General features: G+C 53.4%; 1 protein-coding gene across 7 annotated transcripts in view; it reads right to left on the bottom strand.

The window, feature by feature from the left end:
* The window catches only part of CABIN1 (calcineurin binding protein 1), a 149,971-nt gene that overhangs the window by 40,196 nt on the left and 90,130 nt on the right, over positions 1–19,645 (bottom strand). For all 7 annotated transcript variants that reach the window (XM_082697648.1, XM_082697652.1, XM_082697651.1 and 4 more), the window contains one exon: positions 5,068–5,181. In XM_082697648.1, the coding sequence (XP_082553774.1) occupies positions 5,068–5,181 (114 nt within the window). The remainder of the gene's footprint in view (positions 1–5,067; positions 5,182–19,645) is intronic.

Genomic DNA, 19,645 nt, shown 5'->3' with positions numbered 1-19,645 from the left:
TCAAACTTGAGCCACAGCCGTTACCCACCCCACGCAGTCTCGGACGCAGGAAGCCGTGCTAGTTGGGCCCTCAGCTTCCTTTGCTTCTTTCACAGTGGCTGGAAACTGGGTTGAAACAAGAAAAAACCCTGCCTGCTAAAATAAGCAAACATTTTGGGAAAGTAAGGAGAGCCATCTCTGGCTTGGTTACTATGGGAACATTTCTGAAGCAACTATAAGAAGGAGAGAAGTTCACTCTGGACAGAGCAGCCAGCTCCAGCCTCTGCAGGCCCACCTTCCCAGGAGTGCACACACCAGGAAGCTGTAGAAGCTTCTGGGCACTCGGAGACAAGCCCTCAGGCTCTACAGTGTACTTAGAGCCTGCTTTCCTAGCACCTTCTGCCCAGAGAGGGACAGTTCCCTGCACCCTCCCTCCCTGGCAGCCCACTCAGGGCTGGCACTGGCTTGGAAGGGTCTGTATGCGCACGTACCCAATGTCCACTCTGGCCCCAGGCCTCCCTGTCTTCCCTGCTCTGTTCTGCACAGTTGGCCTGGGGAACCACCTCTGAATCACACAGCCACAGGCCTCCGCCTGTCCCAACTGATGCAGTGAAAGAAAAGGCACCAGGGCCCAGGCCAGGCCCTGGTGGAGCAGGGAGGGCTGCAGGACCTCAACCAATCCCCAACCACTCTGGCTCGGTTTTGGCAGAGACCAGACCATTCCATCCGGTGGGAGAGGCTGAGGTAATGGGGCCCTCAGCTGGGGCTCCAGCCTGCTCTGGAGCACGAGCCATGGCTCAGGAGCTCCAACCTTGCTCGGCAGATGGCCCGCAAGCAGGGATTTTCCACAGCAGAGGTAGGGGGTGGGCTGGGAACTATTCCCTCACAGTCAAGTTATGGAACAGTGGGACTGGAGATGTGCCAAGTTCATTCCTCTCTCTCTCACATGCTCATCCAATCACACTGCTGCACCCTGCTACACGCTGCATTTACGCGGCTGTGGGTCCCCAGCCAGCTGTGTAGCAGGCCTGCTAAACCCCCCATGCAGGAGCTCCCACGAGGAGAGCTGCCATCAAAGGCCCAGGTCACACTCACCGGCCCTTCAGCACCCAGCCCTTTGTCTGGCTCTTCACCCAGCACCGCCTCAGCCATGGCCCAGCCTTGACGAGCTCCCCCAAGGGGACCTCTCTGTCTCTTGGCCCTTTCCTGGCTGAAGAAAACCCGTGCTGCAGTGGGAAGCCTGCCTCCAACACACCCAAACTCCTTAAGAGTCCACCAACTCTCTCACATGCCCTGTGGCATCGTACAGAGGCCCTACATGGAGGGACCCGCGTGTGGGGCTCAGCCGCAAGCTGTCAAGCATCCTGGGGCAGGGGCGCCACAGCAGCCAGCACTGGCTAGACCACGAGGACATGCTGGGAGACTGGCTGTTAAGGGAGAAAGCATGAATGTAATTGGTCCACAAACACTGAGCACCTCTCTGGGCTAGACCAGAAGAGCTAGGGACTCGAGGAACACGGCCCCGAGACAGGGACAGGCAGGCCCGCGGCAGCCTCCTTATGAGCACAAAGCCGGGCCCCATATCTGTGCCCACTCAAGGAGACTGTGGCCCCTGCACGGCACAAAACTGGGTGGCAGCTTCAGAAGTGAGATGGCCTGTGCTCCTTTTCAGGGAAACTTCTCTCAGACTCAATGTCAGGGGAAAATAAAACAAAACAAAAGACCTAGGTTGCTGAAAAGCACGTGTGTGTGTGTGCACACACACCACTTTTCACAGCTGCAAAAGAACCTGTTTGATTTTATACACACACACCTGAGACAAGAGAAGAGCCCAACCACACATAGAAGCACCTCTGAGTAGGCCACGGCACCTGGGCTCTGCTGTGTGTCTGGACTGTTGGCAGTGACAGTGGGGCCCTAGGAAACTCCCACAATTTTCAGAAATTGGCACTAATAAATAACAGGAGGGTCCCCTAGCCCGGGTCTTTGAGGATGGTGAGGGGGGCTGTACAGATAACCTCTTGGGTGGCACAGGTGGCTAGGACAGAGGGGGTTTTGAGGGATGGCCAATCAAGGTGCCTAGCGCCCCCGGCTCTCACTCTCCCTGCACCTCCTCACCAGGGCCAGCAGCCCCATGCCTTTGCCCCTATGCCAGGCCAAAGCAGTAACCCCAAAGCACAAGAGAAAGGAGAAGAGCCAGCTTGCTCCTCCCCACCTACAGCCCCAGTTGTCAGAGCCACAGCCCCATCACAAAAGAGTCAGTTGAGGGGGCTCTAAATGCTCCTCTGGAAACTTGGCAGGAAACCATTTGCTCACACTTGGTCAAATCTGCCAGACAAGTTTGTGTACTGAAAGCATGCAGAGTCAGCACTCTCTGGGTATGGAGAAAGTGTCCACCCTGAGGTCCTCCTGAAGCAAAAGCAAGGATAGGTGGGGTGGGCTCAGCAAGGGCGATCCTGTCACCAAGCAGCTGGGAGCCCCTGTCCCTTGGTACTTCACAAGTGGGGGTGCAAGCGTCTGGCCTCTGTCCAGAGGGTAACATTTTGGGCTAGAGAAGCATGAGGAGCCGCAACCCACCTCCAAAGAGAAGAGTCGAGAGGGTGGTTGGCTAAGACTTGAGCAGGAGAAGGCATGAAGGTGATGACATAGCATCTTACTGGGAAGCATGGAGAAATGAATAGTTGACATGGCAGAGGTTAAGACTAGCCACATCATCCAGGCCAGGCTGGGTGGCCCATGTCTGCAGGGGCTTCTGGTGACGGGGAGGTGTTGCCCAGGTGCCAGGCTCACCCAGAGCTCTGCCTGCCTTCTCTCCCATGGGCACAGCCCGACTGCCCTTCTGCAGAACTCATTTTCCGGAAGGCTCCAGAAACCAAGGAGCTGCTATGGGGAGTGAGCCCCGTGGGGAAAGGACCTGGAGCACCCATCCGCCAGCTCAGATGTGCCCTGGGTTTACAGGCATCTGAGATGCTGGTCTCCTAAACTCTGTCATTAGGAAGTGTAAGCATGCCAACCCACAAGGAAGCCCCGGAGGCTGGCTCTCTCCTTCCGGCATTACTATATAGTCTCTGAGGTCAAATACCAACAATGGGACAGGGAAGAGGGAAGGAAGCTGTTTTCTTGGAACACCTACCATGTGCCAGGTCCTCATTTAGGGTCATTACCCCATCATATAACTTGATCCCTGTGATTACTCTTCAAGGCAGATAGTTAACGGTAGCTCATTTGATAAAGGAGCTCAGGAAAACTAGCTAGCTGCCTGGCTCTAGCTTCAATTTAGCAACTGCAGGGGAAAAAAAAGGCTTGCACAGCACTGACAAAGAGCCCATTTCATTAATAGATGGAGTTCTTCTAAATCAAAAAGAAAAAGATCAACAACCTAGTAAGAAAATTAACATGAGTAGAAACGGCACAGAAGAAATTAAAACTGCTAATGTGATATCCTGGGCAATCCTACTAATAATAAATGAAACATGATAGCATTTCTCACCTACCAAAGAGTAAACATGTAACAGTTAAATAATACAGAGTGTAGAAGAGGTCTGAAAGAAATGAATCTATGTTTGGGAAGGATCTTTGGAGGGTACTGTCTTCTAAAACTTGAAAGGCACCACAAACCCACTGACCACAGAATTGTTTCTAGAAATTTATCCCATGAATGGATTTCCACATAGCAAAGATGTATGTACAAAACACGGAAATAACAAGACCAGGAACCACCTACATGCCTATCAGTAGGTAGGGTATGGGGAGGTAAATTGTGGTACAGCCATATGTTGGGAATGCTATGCAACTATTAAAAAGACAGAACTGGTTCTTAAACACTCTCTAAGATATGTTTTTAAGTGAAAAAAAAAAAAAAACAAAAAGCAAAAAACAAAGGTCAAAAGCACGTGGACTTTGTCCTTTGTGTACATGTCTGTGCCCTGGATTACAAACAGGCAGACACCCTCTGGAAGGACACACAACAGGGTGAAGAATAGTGGCTGCAGCCTGGCCATCTGGGTAGAAGGGAACTCCTCTTCCTCTGCAAGCCCTTGGTACTGTGTAGATTGGTTACAGATTACATCTACTGCTTGTCTATAAAATACTCAGAGAGAGCGAGAGAGACTGGGCTGGCAAATGCAGAGCTCCTAGGCTCCACAGCCCCTGCCTAGCCATTAGAAGGTCAGAGCCTGAGAGAGAAGAGCCATGGACCCAGACACCTCACGGCCTGGCTGGCTCTCAGTAGGGAAGCCCCCACTGCCATGTGCCTCAAGAACCAGCCTTTGACACACCTCCTCCAGACCCAAGATCTGCTCTCCTTAGCTCCTGTCCAGGCCAACCCCACCCTTCAGTTTTCTCACGTGTAACAGGGTATCAGGGAATACAGAGAAGACACCAAAGCTCAGAGGGACTGGGTAACTTGCCAAAGCCACCCAGCTTGGAGCTGGCTGTGCTGGGAGGAGAGGATGAGGACTTGCTGGTGGAGCAGAGTAAGGGGCCAGCTGTGTAGGACAGAGCAAGTGAGAGAGGGATGGGCCTGGGTGGGGTGGCCAGGAAGGGTAGATGTGGGCTTTATGGGGCCAGGGATGGAAAGCAGATGGGCCTTGGAGACAGGGCAAGGGGTGGGTCTTTACCCTACCTAGAATATCAAGGCTGGAAGGGTGCTAAAAGCCCAGCTCTGGCCAAACTTGGTTTTTAAGCAGTAGAGCTGGCTTTGGTCAGAATTTCCCAAGTGCCCAAGACCACACAGGGGCACAAAGAGCTGCTCCAGGAGGAGACCCTGGGCCTGGAGCCCCTTCACCGCTGCCTGCTGCGGCCCCAGAATATCTGGGGCTCCAGAGAACACACTGAACCCATCCACACCTCTCCCTGCAGATGGGCAAGCCAGCGCCAAGAGAGGGCAGTGACTTGCCAGAAGTCGCTCGGCAGGCACGGCCCCACTCCTGAGTCTGGCACACTCTCGACTGCGCCACCCTGCCCGCCCTCCAAGGATGCCGCAAAGCTGTGGTCTTGGGAGCGCCCGCCCAGGGGGGCCATTTGCACACCTCCAGCGCAAGGCAGTGCAGCAAGCAGCCTCGGAAATCAAGAAGGCAAAGTACTCACGTTGAAGAAATTGGTCTTGTTCCTCTCGCAGAAGAGCCCCTGTGCCGGCATGTGCTGCAGTTGTTGCCACGGGATACCGCTGCCTAGCAACACGTCGCGGGCCCACTGGAGGTTCTGGGGAAACAAGAAGTAGGTTGGAAGTGAGTGTGTGGGCAGCTCGCGGCGCCCACGGGGAAGGGAGGCAGTCCCCTCCTTCCTGGCTGCGTTGGCAGGGCGGCGATGAGCAGCGGCTCCTGCAGACACCGATCCCACAGCTCCAGGGAGCTCTGGCTGCGGGCTTTGATCATCTGGCTGTGGGGTACATTTCCGGCACTGGTTTCCTGCCTAGCACAGCTGACTTAGGGAAAGTGTGGCCTCATATTGCCCAAGAAGGGTGCAGATAGGGACCCCTCACCTGGACTGGCCTTGAAAAGCTGCTACATGGACTCAGTGCCCTGCCTTCTCTCAGGGGGACCCCTGCTGGCCCAAAGGGGCAACCCTGACTTGTCAGGGTGTCAGCAGTACTCATCACAGCTAGCAATACAGCCACCTTAGGCTTGGAAGAGCTGGTCCCTGTAGGATGCCAGAGGCCTAAGTGCCTGGGAGGGGACGGGAGTTCCACCCATAGTGCTCAGGCCAGTTCTCTCTGGGCAGTAGTACCCCTGGACTCCAGGCCCAGGGGCCTGGTAAGGTTGGAATAAGAGCCTGCTAGCCCAGGTGGGACTCCAGGAAACTGAGATGCTGGGTGTGGGCCTGGCGGCTTTGGCCTTCTCTGGGGCCTTCTCACTGACTCAGAGGGCAGGCCCTCCCCACAGGCTGCCTGGCCTGCCCCCTTCCCCTCTCAGGTCTTTCCCACGCTAGGACCATCTCAACTCAGTACCTGGGACACAGCTGTCTTACAAGGGAGAAGCCAGGAGGGGGCAGGAGCTGGGACCCGGACCTGGACTGCCCAGCATCAGACCCTCCTATTTTCCACAGCACCAGTCCACCCCCAGCCAAGCAGTACTCCTTCCCCACCCCCATCCAGGTCCCTTCCTTGGCTCTCTCACCCCTGGTGTCAGGTCTTTATCACCTCGAGTCCCAATTGCTTAATGCCTTCTCACGTCTCAGCCTGCAAGCCGTCTCACCTGCTCCCACTGGGCTCAGTATTGGTCAGGCTGAACTTATGAAATAGTCCCCCCAGTCACAACTTCTGGCAGAACTGCAAAGCCCAGCTCCCTGGCTTGCTGGGTGGGGGCCCCTGCTGGCCTGCTGCATCCGAGCCTCTGCTCCTGCCTCTGCAGAGGGACATGCCCCAGGGGCTGTGTTAGGGCTGAGGGCTGCTCTGCACCCAGGACCAGGCCAGACCCCACAGCTGCGATGGGGTGGGATACAGAACTGAGGATCCCTCTGGAATGGAGACAGGTGAAGTTTCAAGCACGCATCTCCTGGATGACACACTCACAGCAGACGAAGCTAGCTCTTCTGTGGAAGCCTGAGGGAGATCATCTCCTAGGGAAAGCCTGGATGATTAAGCCTGGCAGTGACTCCAAGGCCATGTCCTACGGGGACGTGGCCTGGCTCTGAGACTGGCTGAAGGCTGAGGCCCTGTCAAGTCAAGGCTGCCCTTGCCCAGCACGGCTGCAGCCCAGTCTGGTCTGAGCAGGTTCAATGTGGAGCTGGGGACTAGAGGGCCATGGGCAGCCCAACACACAGGACAGCAGGGCCAACCCCTGCTGGACTCAAGAGGGCACATGCTGTCCACAGCCCTCTGCACGGTGGACCCCTCTAATCCTGCACTTAGGAAGCTTGCTTTTTTGCTCAGAGCCCTCCTTGAGCCCAGACACCTGCTCAGACACATCTGGCATGCTAAGATCAGGAGCAGACTGAGACTCTGCCTCTCTCACAGACTCCGATCAGAACAGCAAGGCAAGCCCAGAGTAGGAATCACACCAAGGGCCGCGTGGAGGCTGCTCTCTCTAAAGCGCAGTGGCTGTCAGGGAGGGGCAGCCACAGCTACAGTCTCCTGAGACATGACTTTGCCATGACTCTCAGGCCTTTCTAGGGCTTCAGGGGCTGATGCCACAGCCATTCATGGTGAATGACGAGGCTTCCTGAAGGCCAAGGCACCTCTTCTCTGCCCCCATATGGGGGAGGCAGAAACAGGCAGAGGGGTTACCTAGGCAGCAACAGTCCCTGACCCTCAGCACAGGCCCTTGACCAGGAACACAGGGGCCTCTCTGCCCTATACATAGGAAGAAGAGCGAACTATTCAGTCCCAGCCTTTAGCTTATGAGTTCCAATGAGCCAGGGGGATCAACTTGTAGTTCACATTGCAATGTCCAGAGCAGGGCCGAGCACAGCAGTATGGCTCAGAGGCCCCGCCTCCCAGACCAGTTCATTAGGAAGCCTCCTGAGGCTGGTTACAAGCCTGGCCTGATACTTCTGCCAGGAGAGGGAGGGTCAGCCATGGACAAATGGAGTGTGGAGCAGGGAAACGGTGGGTCAGGTGTGCTTTATTTCAAGGAATAAGATCCAACTCAGATTAGTTCAAGCTTCTCAGGGTTCCTCAGGGCTCTGGGACATAGAACCCAAAGAGAAGATAAAGCTTCAGACCTCCAGCAGGCAGGGCAACTGCCTAGGAAGCCCAAAACACAACCTCTCACAACCTCTATCAGTACTCAGCCACGATCCCTTCGTCTCAGTGCCACTTGGTTCAAAGTCTCTCCCAAGTGAGATGTGAGAGGCTGCCGGTTTAATCAGCCATGAAGGGGACCCTCACAGAAAGGGACATGAGACAGAAGACCCCGATACCTGCACTTCAAACATGACAGGTGAGTCCACCTGACCATGATCATGGAGACCGGGCACAAAGGGGACTCACCTATGGTTCAGTCTAAGTAAGTCAGTGAGGCTCCTCAGGGAGATGACACCTGAGCTACAGCTTGCACCCAGCTGTTAACAGAGCTGGAGTCATGACATGAAAGACCCTTCTGGGGTTCCTTTGGGATTTAAGGGAAGTGCCCAGTTAGCAGCAGTTTGAGAAGTGTGGGGAAATAAGACTTGAAGAAGCATCTCTGTGGTGGCTATGATTTTCATAAGAACATCAAGAAAATAAAATACAACAAAGACTTCCATGCGGCTTGGGGGATGCATGAGAGAGATGGTACCAGGGCCAGGGTGGAGAGAGTGGGGGACCCTGCTTCCCTGAGCCAGGCATCTCATTCCAGACCCCAAGGCGGCAGGACAGGAACACACATCCCTGGAGGGCTTGTTTCTGCCAGAAGCTGCTCTGCAGCTTCTCCCATAACACCTGCATTGAGACAGCCCTCCCAACTGAACAGTCAGGCAGAAGGTGGAGGACCAGGGAGGGAGGAGGCTGGAGGAGAGGTCCCAGCACTCCTAGAGACCTGAAAACCAGCCACTTGACAACTGAGTACAGAAAGCAGAGGCCTGCCAAACCCGATCAAGACTGTCAATTAGCCTCCTGCAGACTTGCCCCTGCACACCAGCAGAGAACAAGGCTCCTCAGCTGTCTCCCAGGCCTGCGAGAGAGAGCCGATCGATGGCTAAGGCACACAGCGTCCAGAAGGCTCACGGGAGACCTCAGCTAATTTCTCTCTGAGGCCCCGGATGGGAGCTGAGACAAGGAAATCTGCCCAGAGAACTGACAAGTGCCAGGCAGGGGGTGGGGGGGGGCAGGGGGAGCTGCCCCACCAAGGCACACCTATACTGCAGAGTCTGCCCTGCAGCTGCACGCTGCGGGGTGGCGAGAGGCATGATGCCACCTGGGCTGGGCCCAGCACATGACTCCTCATCCTCAGTATCGCCGGTTTACCAACAAGGAAACTGAGGCTCAGGGAGTCCAAGAATTGGTCCGAGCCCCCCAAGCCAGGAAGCGGCAGAGCTAGGCTTGCATTCTGGTCCAGACCCGAGGGACTCCAAGGCTTGGGCTCTTACCCTGCACTCCCACCCCAGGGTGGGCAAGTCATTTTACAAATCTACCTGGGGTCATGTTATGTGCAGCTCCAAGGTACCTCAGGCCTTGAGCAACCTGCCACTATGCCACTGGCCTGGAGCCTCAGCTTACCGTCACCCCTGGAAATGGGAGAAACTCCATGGAGCCACTTGCCAGATAACAGCACCAGTCTTCCTGGGATCTGTAGGCCCCCTGAAGCTTAGTGCACAGACCCTCCTCTGACAGAGGGCAAAACACACTGAAGGCCCAAACGGGGCAGATGGAGGGCAAGAGTCCTGATGAGAGATGGGGAAAAAAATCTCCAGAAGCACATGGCACCTCAACGTCCTGCACTGTCTGGCACCTGTAAACCTCTATCTTGCCATAAGGCCGAGAGACTCTCCTGACTCATCTGCTTCAAGGCCTCAGCTCCTTGAGAGTGAGAGCCAGTCCATAACTCGTTTACCCACACACATGCAGGTTCCCTTCCTTCCCTTCCCTCTCCCATCATGCATGGCCCTGCAGCCATACCTCCCTCTGTCCCCACCTTGGTCCCTACAGGTCTCTCTGCCTAGTGTCATCTCACCCCACTCCCACCTGCCCCAAATACAGTCTTCAACAGCCCCATGGCCACCTTAAATAGCCTCTTCTGCTGACCCTCCAATGGCTTTGTTGTCTGCACCCCCTTATGTGTCAGTCCCATGAGGGCAGGGACACCATCTGACTTCTTCACCGATGGCTCCTCAGGGGCTAGGCCTAGATGGGGTCCACAGAAGGAATGTGATAGATATTTGGGAAGAGTGAAAGGGTGAGCTTATGGGTCAGTTGGAGGAGCTGAGGCAAGAGAGTACCAATTGTGCATGGTGGGGTGGGCAGCCTAGCAGGAGCACTGGGGCAGAGCCAGCACCCTGGGCTCCTTTACCCAAGGAAGCTGTTGGGAAGCTCACATGCTGGGCGAACTATAACATGAAGTCCATCTTTCAAGATACCCTTCTCTTCTTTCTTCAAAACAGTAATTCAGAAGCCCTAGATTGGCCTGATAGTTCTTCACAAGGGCCCACAGTGCCACACTCTGAAGCACTATTGAAGGAACAAACAAACAAATGCCTGGCAGCCTGGGGGTCATATAACTAACCTTTTGGGGCCTCAGTTGCCCACATGGAGGATGAGACTGGCAGTGACTATCAGGCCTCTCTTAGGGTCAGCTGAAGAATGCTAGAGGTAGCAGATGGAAAGCAACTGTCCACAAATGCACCAAGTTCCTCACCTGCACCTTGGGGTGCAGCCCATGCAATCCATTCTCCCTGCCAAGCCGGGCCTTCCCGTATTTTCTCCAAGGACCTGGCCTTGCCCCTGGATTAGGCAAAGTGTGCCACTTCTTCCCCTCTGTCCCTACAGGTCTTCCCCTCTACCCTCCCCTCTGCTTCCCCTCTGCCCTCCCCACACAGACCTGAAAAGCCAAGCCTGAAGTGCAAGGCCAGGGCTGCTGAGCAGGTTTGGCCAGCAGGAGGCACCAGTGGGAGAGTGGAGCAGGGCAGAGACCAGAGCAGAGCCATCTATCCCAAGTTCCCTGTGGTGCAGAGACTTGGCCACCAAGGACAAACAGCTCTGACAGGAAGCCTGCTGCAGAGGCGCCCGGGGCTGGCCCAGGGCTCTGCACTACCTCTTCCCTGTGGGTTCCTGACGTCCACCCAGGCCCCTGTAAATCACTCCTTCATTAAGGCTCTTCGGATTAGCAGGTGGATAGAGCCGTCTGAGGCATGACTGGCAAACCCTCTCACTCTCTACACAGAGGCCCGAGTATCTTACACACACGGCCTTGAGGTTGGTTTAACCTCAGAATGATACCCCACAGGTCCTTCCTGCCTCCCCAGGCCCTCAAGACCTCTGACCACATCTCCCCCCACACCCCAACCCCCAGCCAGTCACATAGGCTTCTAGCTGATTCTAGTCCTGCCAGGCCCATTCCCATCTCAAGGCACACATCTGGGCTATGCTATCCACCCAGAAGCCTCTCTTGGTATCACCTTGCCTAGTTCCCTCACCTGCTTCAGGCCTTTGCTTAGAGAGGCCTTCCCAGACCTCCCTGCCTAAAGAGCCACACTCCCCCACTGCACCCCCTTACCAGCGTCATCTTTCTCCCAGATGCATCACTAACCACCATCAGGTGTGTTTCTACTCTCCACTCCCTCTGTGCGCACTCAAGGGGAGGGGCTTCGCTGTGCATACCACTGTATCCCTGCCCTTAGGCAAGGGCCTCGTATGTGACAATGCAGGAGACAGCTGTTGAATGAATGAACCTGCAGAGATGCACATAGGACAGTACTAAAATACAGGGGTTTGGCCTTGTCATGGTCTATGAGATGACGAGGTGGTAGTGATTTCTTCCAAACTGAGTATGATTTATAATGGGTGCTGCCAGCAGAGTATTCAACCCATTCAGACTGCTGGGATCCATACCTCTCCTCCTCCTGAGAGAGAACAAGGAAGACAGTGGGCCCTTATGGGGGCCATTTGTCTCTCCTCCCCAAAGGCACAGCAAAATCTTCAAACCATGTTGCAGAAAGACTTTGAAATGCATAATAGAGATTCTGAAATTGAGACAAATCTCAAATTTCCTTTTGCAAATCCCATTAAAAAAAACAAACAAACAAACCAAAAAAAACCTGGCTAGCTGGGATAAGCAGCATCCCAGGGATTCTGCATGGGGAGCCTGGGGCCTGGAATCATTTTGTGCATACAGAAAGGGAGAAGGGACTGAGGGAATGGTGGGGCACACCCTGCTCTTTGGCTGGCACGCCCTCATCGTGCCCGGTCCTGCCGTCTGACCTGGAACGTGCGGCTTACCACCTGCTCCTGGGACACTCACTGTGTGCATGCAGCAGGGTCTCCTGGGGTGGCTGTGTCACAGCCTGGAAGGTCAATCCCTTCACAGCCATCCAGTCAGACCATGCATGGCCCTCCTCACAGGCTTTCATTTAATCTGACTCTGCAGGGTCTGGACATGAACTGGTGGCACAGGCAGGTGGGAAACTACCCACAATGGATGGGTGAGGGGCAGGAGCTCACAGCCCAGCTGGCCAGTCTCTTGCCCAAGCTCACACCAGAGCATAGGCTGACTGAAGTCAAAGTTCAGCAGCTTCTCCAGAGATCACAGGCGGCAGCAGCACAGTCAAGATTCTCCTGGCAGAAGGCAGCTTCTCACCAAACAAGTCCTACACAGACACTGGGGCTGGGCTCACCCTACACAGGTTCTGGGCCACAGAAGTTGGTCTGATGGGGCTGGAACGGCCAGGCCGCTATCCCACTGGCTGCCACGTTGACAGGGCCTTGCCATCTACCATTGGGAGGAGGCACTGCAACAGGGCTCAGCCAGGACACTAAGGCAGCTTCCTTTGAGAGGACAGTTGGACAGGGACAAAGGCCCACCAGAGCTGGTCTAGAGCACTGCTCAGAGCCAGTGGCTGCTGCTCCCATCAGAGAGGTGTGCACGTGGGGCTTGTGAGTCAGGCTGTGTGCTCATCATTGGTATGAATGTCTCCCAGCTGGGAAAGCACTATGAACTCACTTTTCCTCACAATAAAACTTAAAGCCTACAGCAGAGATGCTGTTATGCCCACCTGACAACTTAGGAAACTTGTCACAGACTGGAACTAGAAGCCAGCTGTCTAACTGACTGAGCCTGAGTGAGATTCTGGGAGCTGTTTGGAGGGGTGGCTCAGGTTCTAGCAGGCATACCGGGAAGGGAACAAGTGCTGGGAGGGGGACACACTCTAATCACAGGGTCTGGGGAAGGGCCAGGCCTATGATCAGGGCAGGCTGAATAGCTCCTTGCCCATCTCATGCCCCTGAGGCTCCTGAGCAATTCTCACCCAGGTGCCACCTCTCGGTGACTATGTGGATGCTAACTGTCAGAGAGCCCCTCCAGCTCAGAGGGGAAAATCCATATGGCACAAGGTAGGCTTCATCCCGTAGCAGAGTGAGCAAGGCTCACGCCCACCCTGGAGGGTGGGAGGAAAACCTTTTGGTCAAGTGTAGGTTGACTGCAAGCCAAGCCTTGAGTTGGGCGCTGGGGACAGAAGAGCAGAGCCCCAGCCTGGGACCCAGAGGTCAGCTGTGCACCGAGCCCCAGGACAGTGGCCTCTTCCATAGAAGAGGCCCTTCTCCTCTCCTCTCCTTCCTCACTTGGGATGCCATGCACCCCTGGCTCATTGCCTGCCTCCTGCCACACTGACTGGCAGCTGCCCAATTACCATGAGGCCACTGTGCTCACAGGAGCTGGCATGTCAGCCTTGCTTCTGCTAAAGCTTCAGTGTCCCACACAAGGGCTCTCAGTAAGCCTTTCCTGGCTCAGCCTGAAGTAGCCAGTCAGTAACCATGTGGCTTCAGCAAGAAGCTGGGCATCCAGCCACCCAGCCAGGTGAGGGACGTGAGTTAGAAGGCCTCGGTCTCCCCGACTTGGAAAGTAGAGGCAAAGGAAACATCTGAGCCCCAGGAGCTCCAGGCGCTGCCACATCCTCACCAAGGCATTCAAGACAAGCTGCTGTTCCCTCAGAGCCTCAATTTCCCGCTCACCCTGCCTGGGCCAAGACCGAGGAGCTAACCCAGGCCAGGCTGCCTTAGTGCCGCAGTGGAGTCTGCTTCTTGACCTTTCTCTTAAGATGTCAAGGGACCTGGGAGGACCAGCAAGAACAGAGAATGGGAAAAACAATCCCCAACTTGAGACCGAGCAATGAGCACAAAACAAAGTAAATTTAGGAAAGGCAGTAATTTCAACAAGAGAGTCCCCAGAGAAAAATTCCTCTGGAAAGCACCAGTGTTTACAAACTCTAACCTTTAAGAAGGGGGCACGTAACCCTGGTGCCCAACTCCCTTGCCCACAGAACTGCTAGCGAGGGGGTGGTTGCTCACCCCCAGACCCCCAGGAGGAGAGGCTGAAATGTTTGATTCTAGTCAGACTAGTAGGTAGGAAGTGGTAGCTCAGTGTGATTTGGAGTCCCCTTTTCCCAATGGCTAATGGTGTTAAGCACCTTCTCCTGTGCTTATCGGTCATTTGTATATCTCCTTCACAGAAATGTCCACTCAGATCCTTTGCCTACTTTTATGCTGGGTAGTCTTTTAATTATTGAGCTGTAAGAGGTTTTTTTTGTTTTTGTTTTTTTTTTGTTTTGTTAAATATATTCTAAACACAAGTCCCTTATCACAAATAAGTATACCTCAGAAGTACCATGGGTTCAGTTCGGGACCACAATAACGTGAATGCCAAAATAAAGGGAATCAAATGAACTTTCTGGTTTCCCAGTGCTTATAAAAGTTGTGTGTATGCTATACTATAGTCTATTAAGTGTGCAATAACATTATGTCTAAAAAAACAATGTATAGACCTTAATTTAAAATTACTTGATTGTTAAAAACTGCTCACCATCATTTGAATTTCAGCAAGTCATAACCACTGATCATAGATCATTATAATATAATAATAATGACGGGGCACCTGGGTGGCTCAGTGGGTTAAGGCCTCTGCCTGTGGCTCAGGCCATGATCCCAGGGTCCTGGGATCGAGCCCCGCATCGGGTTCTCTACTCAGCAGGGAGCCTGCTTCCCTTCCTCTCTCTCTCTGTTTGCCTCTCTGCCTGCCTCTCTGCCTACTTGTAATCTCTGTCAAATAAATAAATAAAATATTTAAAAAATATATATATATAATAATAATGAAAAAGTGTGAAATACTGTGAGAACTACTCTGATGTGACACAGAGACACAAAGTGACCAGTTGCTGTTGGTGCTAAAAGACTTGTCCAACAGTGGGTTGTAGCAAACCTTCAATTTGTAGAAAACGTAGTATCTGTGAGGTGTAGTCACATGAAGCACAGTAAAACCAGGTGCACCTGCATGGGATCTGCAAACAATTCTCCCTTGGTATGGACCATCTTTTCATTTCAATACTGTCTTTTGAAGCACCAGTTTTTAATTTTCATGGTGTCACATTTCTTATTATGTATTTATTTTGATAAAATAAAATGTGCTTTTGGATGCCCTATCTGAGAAACCACTGCCACTGCCACTACACCTATGGTCAAAAATCAGTTGGCCGTAGATGTATGCCTTTGTTTCTGGGCTCCCAGTTCTAGTCCGTTATCCATACACCTACTCCTAGGCTAGAATCAACCACACTGTTTATCTTCAGTTGTGGTACAAAACACGTGGAAATTTACCACCTTACCCATTTTTAAGTGTACAGTTCAGTAGTGTTAAACATATTCACATTGTTGTGCAACAGACCTCTGAACTTTTCCATTTTATGAAATGAATTTATTAAAATTCTATACTGATTAAACAACTCCCCATTCTCTCCTCAGCCCCTAGCAAACACCAATTCCACTTTCTATTGCTCTTATTTTGACTTATTTCCTCGTGTAAGTGAAATCATAGGGTGTTTGATTTTTTTGGTGTGTACCTGGCTTATTTCACTGAGCGTAATGTCCTTAAGGCTCATCCACGTTGTAGCACGTGTCAGAATTCCCTTCCTTTTAAAGCTAAATAATATTCACAGTTTTGATTACTGTGGATCAGTAGCAAATTCTGAAATTGGGAAATATGAATCCTCTAAGTTTGTTCTTTTTCAAGACTATCTGGTTCTAGGAACCAACTTATAACCCACTTTGTCCTAGACCCCTTGCAGCAGGAGGTGCTGAAGTTCCCCAGCTGAGCCACAGGCAGTGGGTGGGGGGAACTGGGAAAGGGGTACCCATACCCCAGACTTCTTTATGGATCTCATTAGTGAATTTCAGAAGCCTCACAAAAGAAGGTCCCAATGCCATGTGGTCTCTCTACTGGGCTGTTCACACGGATTCCAACAGACAGGTTTTTCTGAGCATAGACTGACAGTCTAGGTCTCAAAATCCTAGTGGAGACTGTAATCTTGAAAACTGTAGGTGATGTAATAGGTAGACTTAGGATCCTTATGGCCAACAGCACCTGTGATCTTCCCTAGGGTAAGGAGAGCATTAAGGAGCCCTGCTTCCTCAGGTATCGCTGGCCCCCAGAGTAGAATAGCAGGAGGCCTGCCTTGGCAGATCCAGGGGGCAGCCTGTGCACAGCAAAGCCAACCTTGGGCAGGAGCAAGGCCTTAGGCAGGCAGCAAGGGTCCCTCATGGGCAGCTCCAGCCAGCTCCAGTCAGAAGACCTAGTAGACGGGCTAGGAGCCATGGGAGATGCTGACACTGAGGAAATGGGCTCTGGTGAGAGGCTCAATGGGAAGGCCCCCAACCCCTCACCCCATCACCTGCGCAAATACCACAAGAAAAGAGCCCTGACATCATCCCCCCGCTCAGCTGGGATCTGAACCCAGGTGAGCCCACATTCAGAGCCAACATTCCCTCTCCTTCCCCTAGAAATCCTGCTGCCAACAGCTAAGCAAATGGTTCCTTGCACCCTAGGGTAGTTTCTCTGCAGAGGCCTGGGGTGGGGAAGCCTCTGAACAGAGCAGAGCTTCTTCAGCTGGGAAAACTTGAAAGACCCAAAAGATCTGGAGTCAACCTGCGCAGCCCCTGGGGCCTCTCTGAAGGCAGGGATAATGGATGCTCCAGCCAGCTGGCCACTGAGCCATGAGATGGCAACAGGAAAATGCCATTGCCAAGCCCATAGGCGGATTTTATGAAGAAATGTGCTGCTGTTAAATATACACAGCGGGAAGTGTCTGTTACCAAACAGCTGTGTTTGGAAAGCAGTCACTGCTTGTCGGCTAATGGTTCTACATTAGTCACTGAGAGCACTGGCTGTGTCCCCCAGATCTGTGGACAAACTGACACCCAGGGCCTAGGCAGAACCACGCCCAGCCCCCAGGACAAGGGCCATGCCCCAGACAGGATCAGCCTTAACTCAGGCTCTCAGTGCAGTGAGGTGTTAACAACCTGCCATTCAAGCTGGGTGACACCTGCTGCTCAGCAAATGTCTTTGAATCAAGTCAGCAAAGGAGCCAGTAGAGCTAGTTGGGGTGCACCAGGGCCTAGGGTGTGGTAGCCTGGAGAGCTCTTGAGGCACATCCAGCACCCACAGACAACTGCCAGGTAAGAAACGGGGTCTTCCTCGGAATCAAGACCAGCATTCCATTTCTCAAAGCCCAGGAACCTAGTCTGGGAATGCAGCTAACAGAAGAGCCAACAGAAACAGAGTGTGATGGCTGTGAGAAGGTTTTCTGGGAAAGAAGCCAAGGCAGCCTCCAGTGATGGCTGGATCCACTGGGGTCCACCCACCCACCAGACCATCAGAGGGTGACCAAGGTGACCTGGGGGACATTCACAGAAATAGCAAAAAAATGGCAAACTGAGCACAGATGCTCTAATGGCGGGGGGGAGCAATGGAGCAACTGGGCCGGGCTGAGGCTACTTGAGCCAATGCCAGTCTGTCACTTCCCACTGTGGGACCCTGAGCCAGGTATCCAGATGTGAATTGGAGAGAGACCAAGACCCCCAGCTCCTGGACCTCAAGTATCTAAGAGCTGCAGAAGTGACAGTCAATGGCGTGTGTGCACAAGAACTGGAAAAAATACACATACAAAATAGCTTTTGTTTTAGGGTGGCAGAACAGTGGATATCCCCCCTCTAATTTTTAATTATAGATTAAATTATAGATACTATTTTCCACTTCTAAAAACCTCATCCAGCAAGGGGACAGGCAGGGAAAACGGCAGCCTATGCTTCGCACCAGGTGGGGCCCTTTATATACATCATCTCCTTCGAGCTTTAAGCCATTCAATAGGGAGGCAGGGGCTGAGGGCTCTGTGGGGCAGCACTGCAACTCAGCTCTCCCTCCATCTAACACTGCATCTTCACCCCCCTTCCATAGTGGCTGATCCCTTCCTAATAGGCACCTCATACCCCAAATTCTGTCAAAGCGACTGCTTCTGGAGAAGACCACCTGCCACAGTGTGGGGGAAGGTATCGGCTCAGCACAGGAAGCTCCAAGTGCTGCTAAGAGCCGACCATAGCTGGAAAAGCTGCATGGCTGCTTGGGTGGAGCATCTGAAGAGAGGGATACCCAAGGCGGCAGAGATCCCGATGATGGATGCTAGTGTCCCTTCCTACATGGGGCTCTGCTCCTCTCAAAGGAAAGAAGAAGGAAAGTTCCCAAAGCAGTACTGGAACATGGTGGGGGGCAGCAGCGGCCATTAGTCCCTGAAGACTGCTGCAGAGAGAGTTTTATTAAAACACAGGTCTACTTGGATTCCGAAGGCCCAGGGCACCAGAGGTTAAGGTCCACCACAAAATGCAGGCTGGCCAGCGAGGGAACTAGGCTCAGATGGTTCAGTGGCAGCCAGGAGAGCCAGATGCCCTAAGGCAGACATCCCATCCTTCCCCAGGCCCACCAATACCAGCTTCCCCTGCTCTGCTCTGACAGAAACCAACCAAGTCACGTGAGAACTTTGCACAGGCACGACTATGACAGTACTTACCTGTGCCTAGTCCCCAAATAGAATTTAGTCAAGTAACAACTTCCTGTCATGTAACTGGTGCCAAGCCAGCATCCATCCCTCCAGCCAACTGCCCTTCCTGGCTCTTCAGAGGTCTCACAGAGGCTGATGGGGAGGCGGTGGCGGGGGGGGAGTCGTCTCTGGGAGGAAGAAGTTTCTGAGCCTGGACCTTACTGAGTAGGGGAGCCACACAAAATTACAGACTACAGCCAGACTCCAAGGGCTGCCACTGCTTAACCCCAACACCCTGGCCCTCTCTGGCCCTCACCCACACCAGTTTGGCTTACCCAACACTGCCACATGCCCAGACAATTTGCCTGATTGGGACTCTCTGCCTGTACTCCAACCTGCCCACTGTCCCCTACTCTGCCCATGGCTACCCTACAGGTCTCAGCTTCATGGGTGCCTTCATGGCGCTGCAGCAGCACCCCCACCCCTGTATGTCCCCCATTATCTTCTCCATAGCATGAGTCACAACGGGACTAGCTTTATTTGCTTGTTTGCATATTTTAAAATCCGCCTGTCCCCTAGAATGGAGCTCAGTGGGGGCAGATGCTGTGACCAAGACACTTTCTCCAGTGCCTCCCAGGTGCATGAGGAAGGAGAAGAGCACAAGTGCCACATTCCCTGCACAGATGCGACATGCCAGCAGAAGCAGTCTGGCTGGGAAGCCCCTAAGAGTGCTGAAGCCTGGGGCACAGCTGTTAAAGAATTGCTACATCATCTGCTTTCCAAAAAGAGCTGGAGGAGGCTGTCAGCACCCAACCCCCATGCAGCAGAGGCTGTGAAGATGGTTCTGGCAGCTGCACTGGGGAGGCAAGCCCAGGGGCAGGATGATGGTATGGAGGCCTCACCACAAGATGTGTCTGGAGGAGACGGAGACTGCATCAGAGACCTGGGACAGAGGAGGGGGTGCCTCTGTAGGGCATCTGGGGGATGTGCACATGGGGCCACATTGAATGAGAGTCACTACACCAGCCCGCACAGACAACAGCCCAGCCTTCAGCCTGCAGCCAGTACCTGAGCCTGAGATTCTGCTTCGGGATCCTCAGACCCACTCCTCCCATGATTCCCTGCTGCAACCCACAGTCCTCACCAGCTCTCACCCAGAAAGCTGGAGCACTCTTGGATGGACCCACCCCCTACATCTCTCCTGTCCCATCCCTTCCATGCTCCTCTACAAAGATCCTGA

This window comes from Mustela nivalis, assembly GCF_964662115.1.
Source record: "Mustela nivalis genome assembly, chromosome: 14".
Taxonomy (NCBI): Eukaryota; Metazoa; Chordata; class Mammalia; order Carnivora; family Mustelidae; genus Mustela; species Mustela nivalis.
This window is presented reverse-complemented; position numbering and strand designations above follow the sequence as displayed.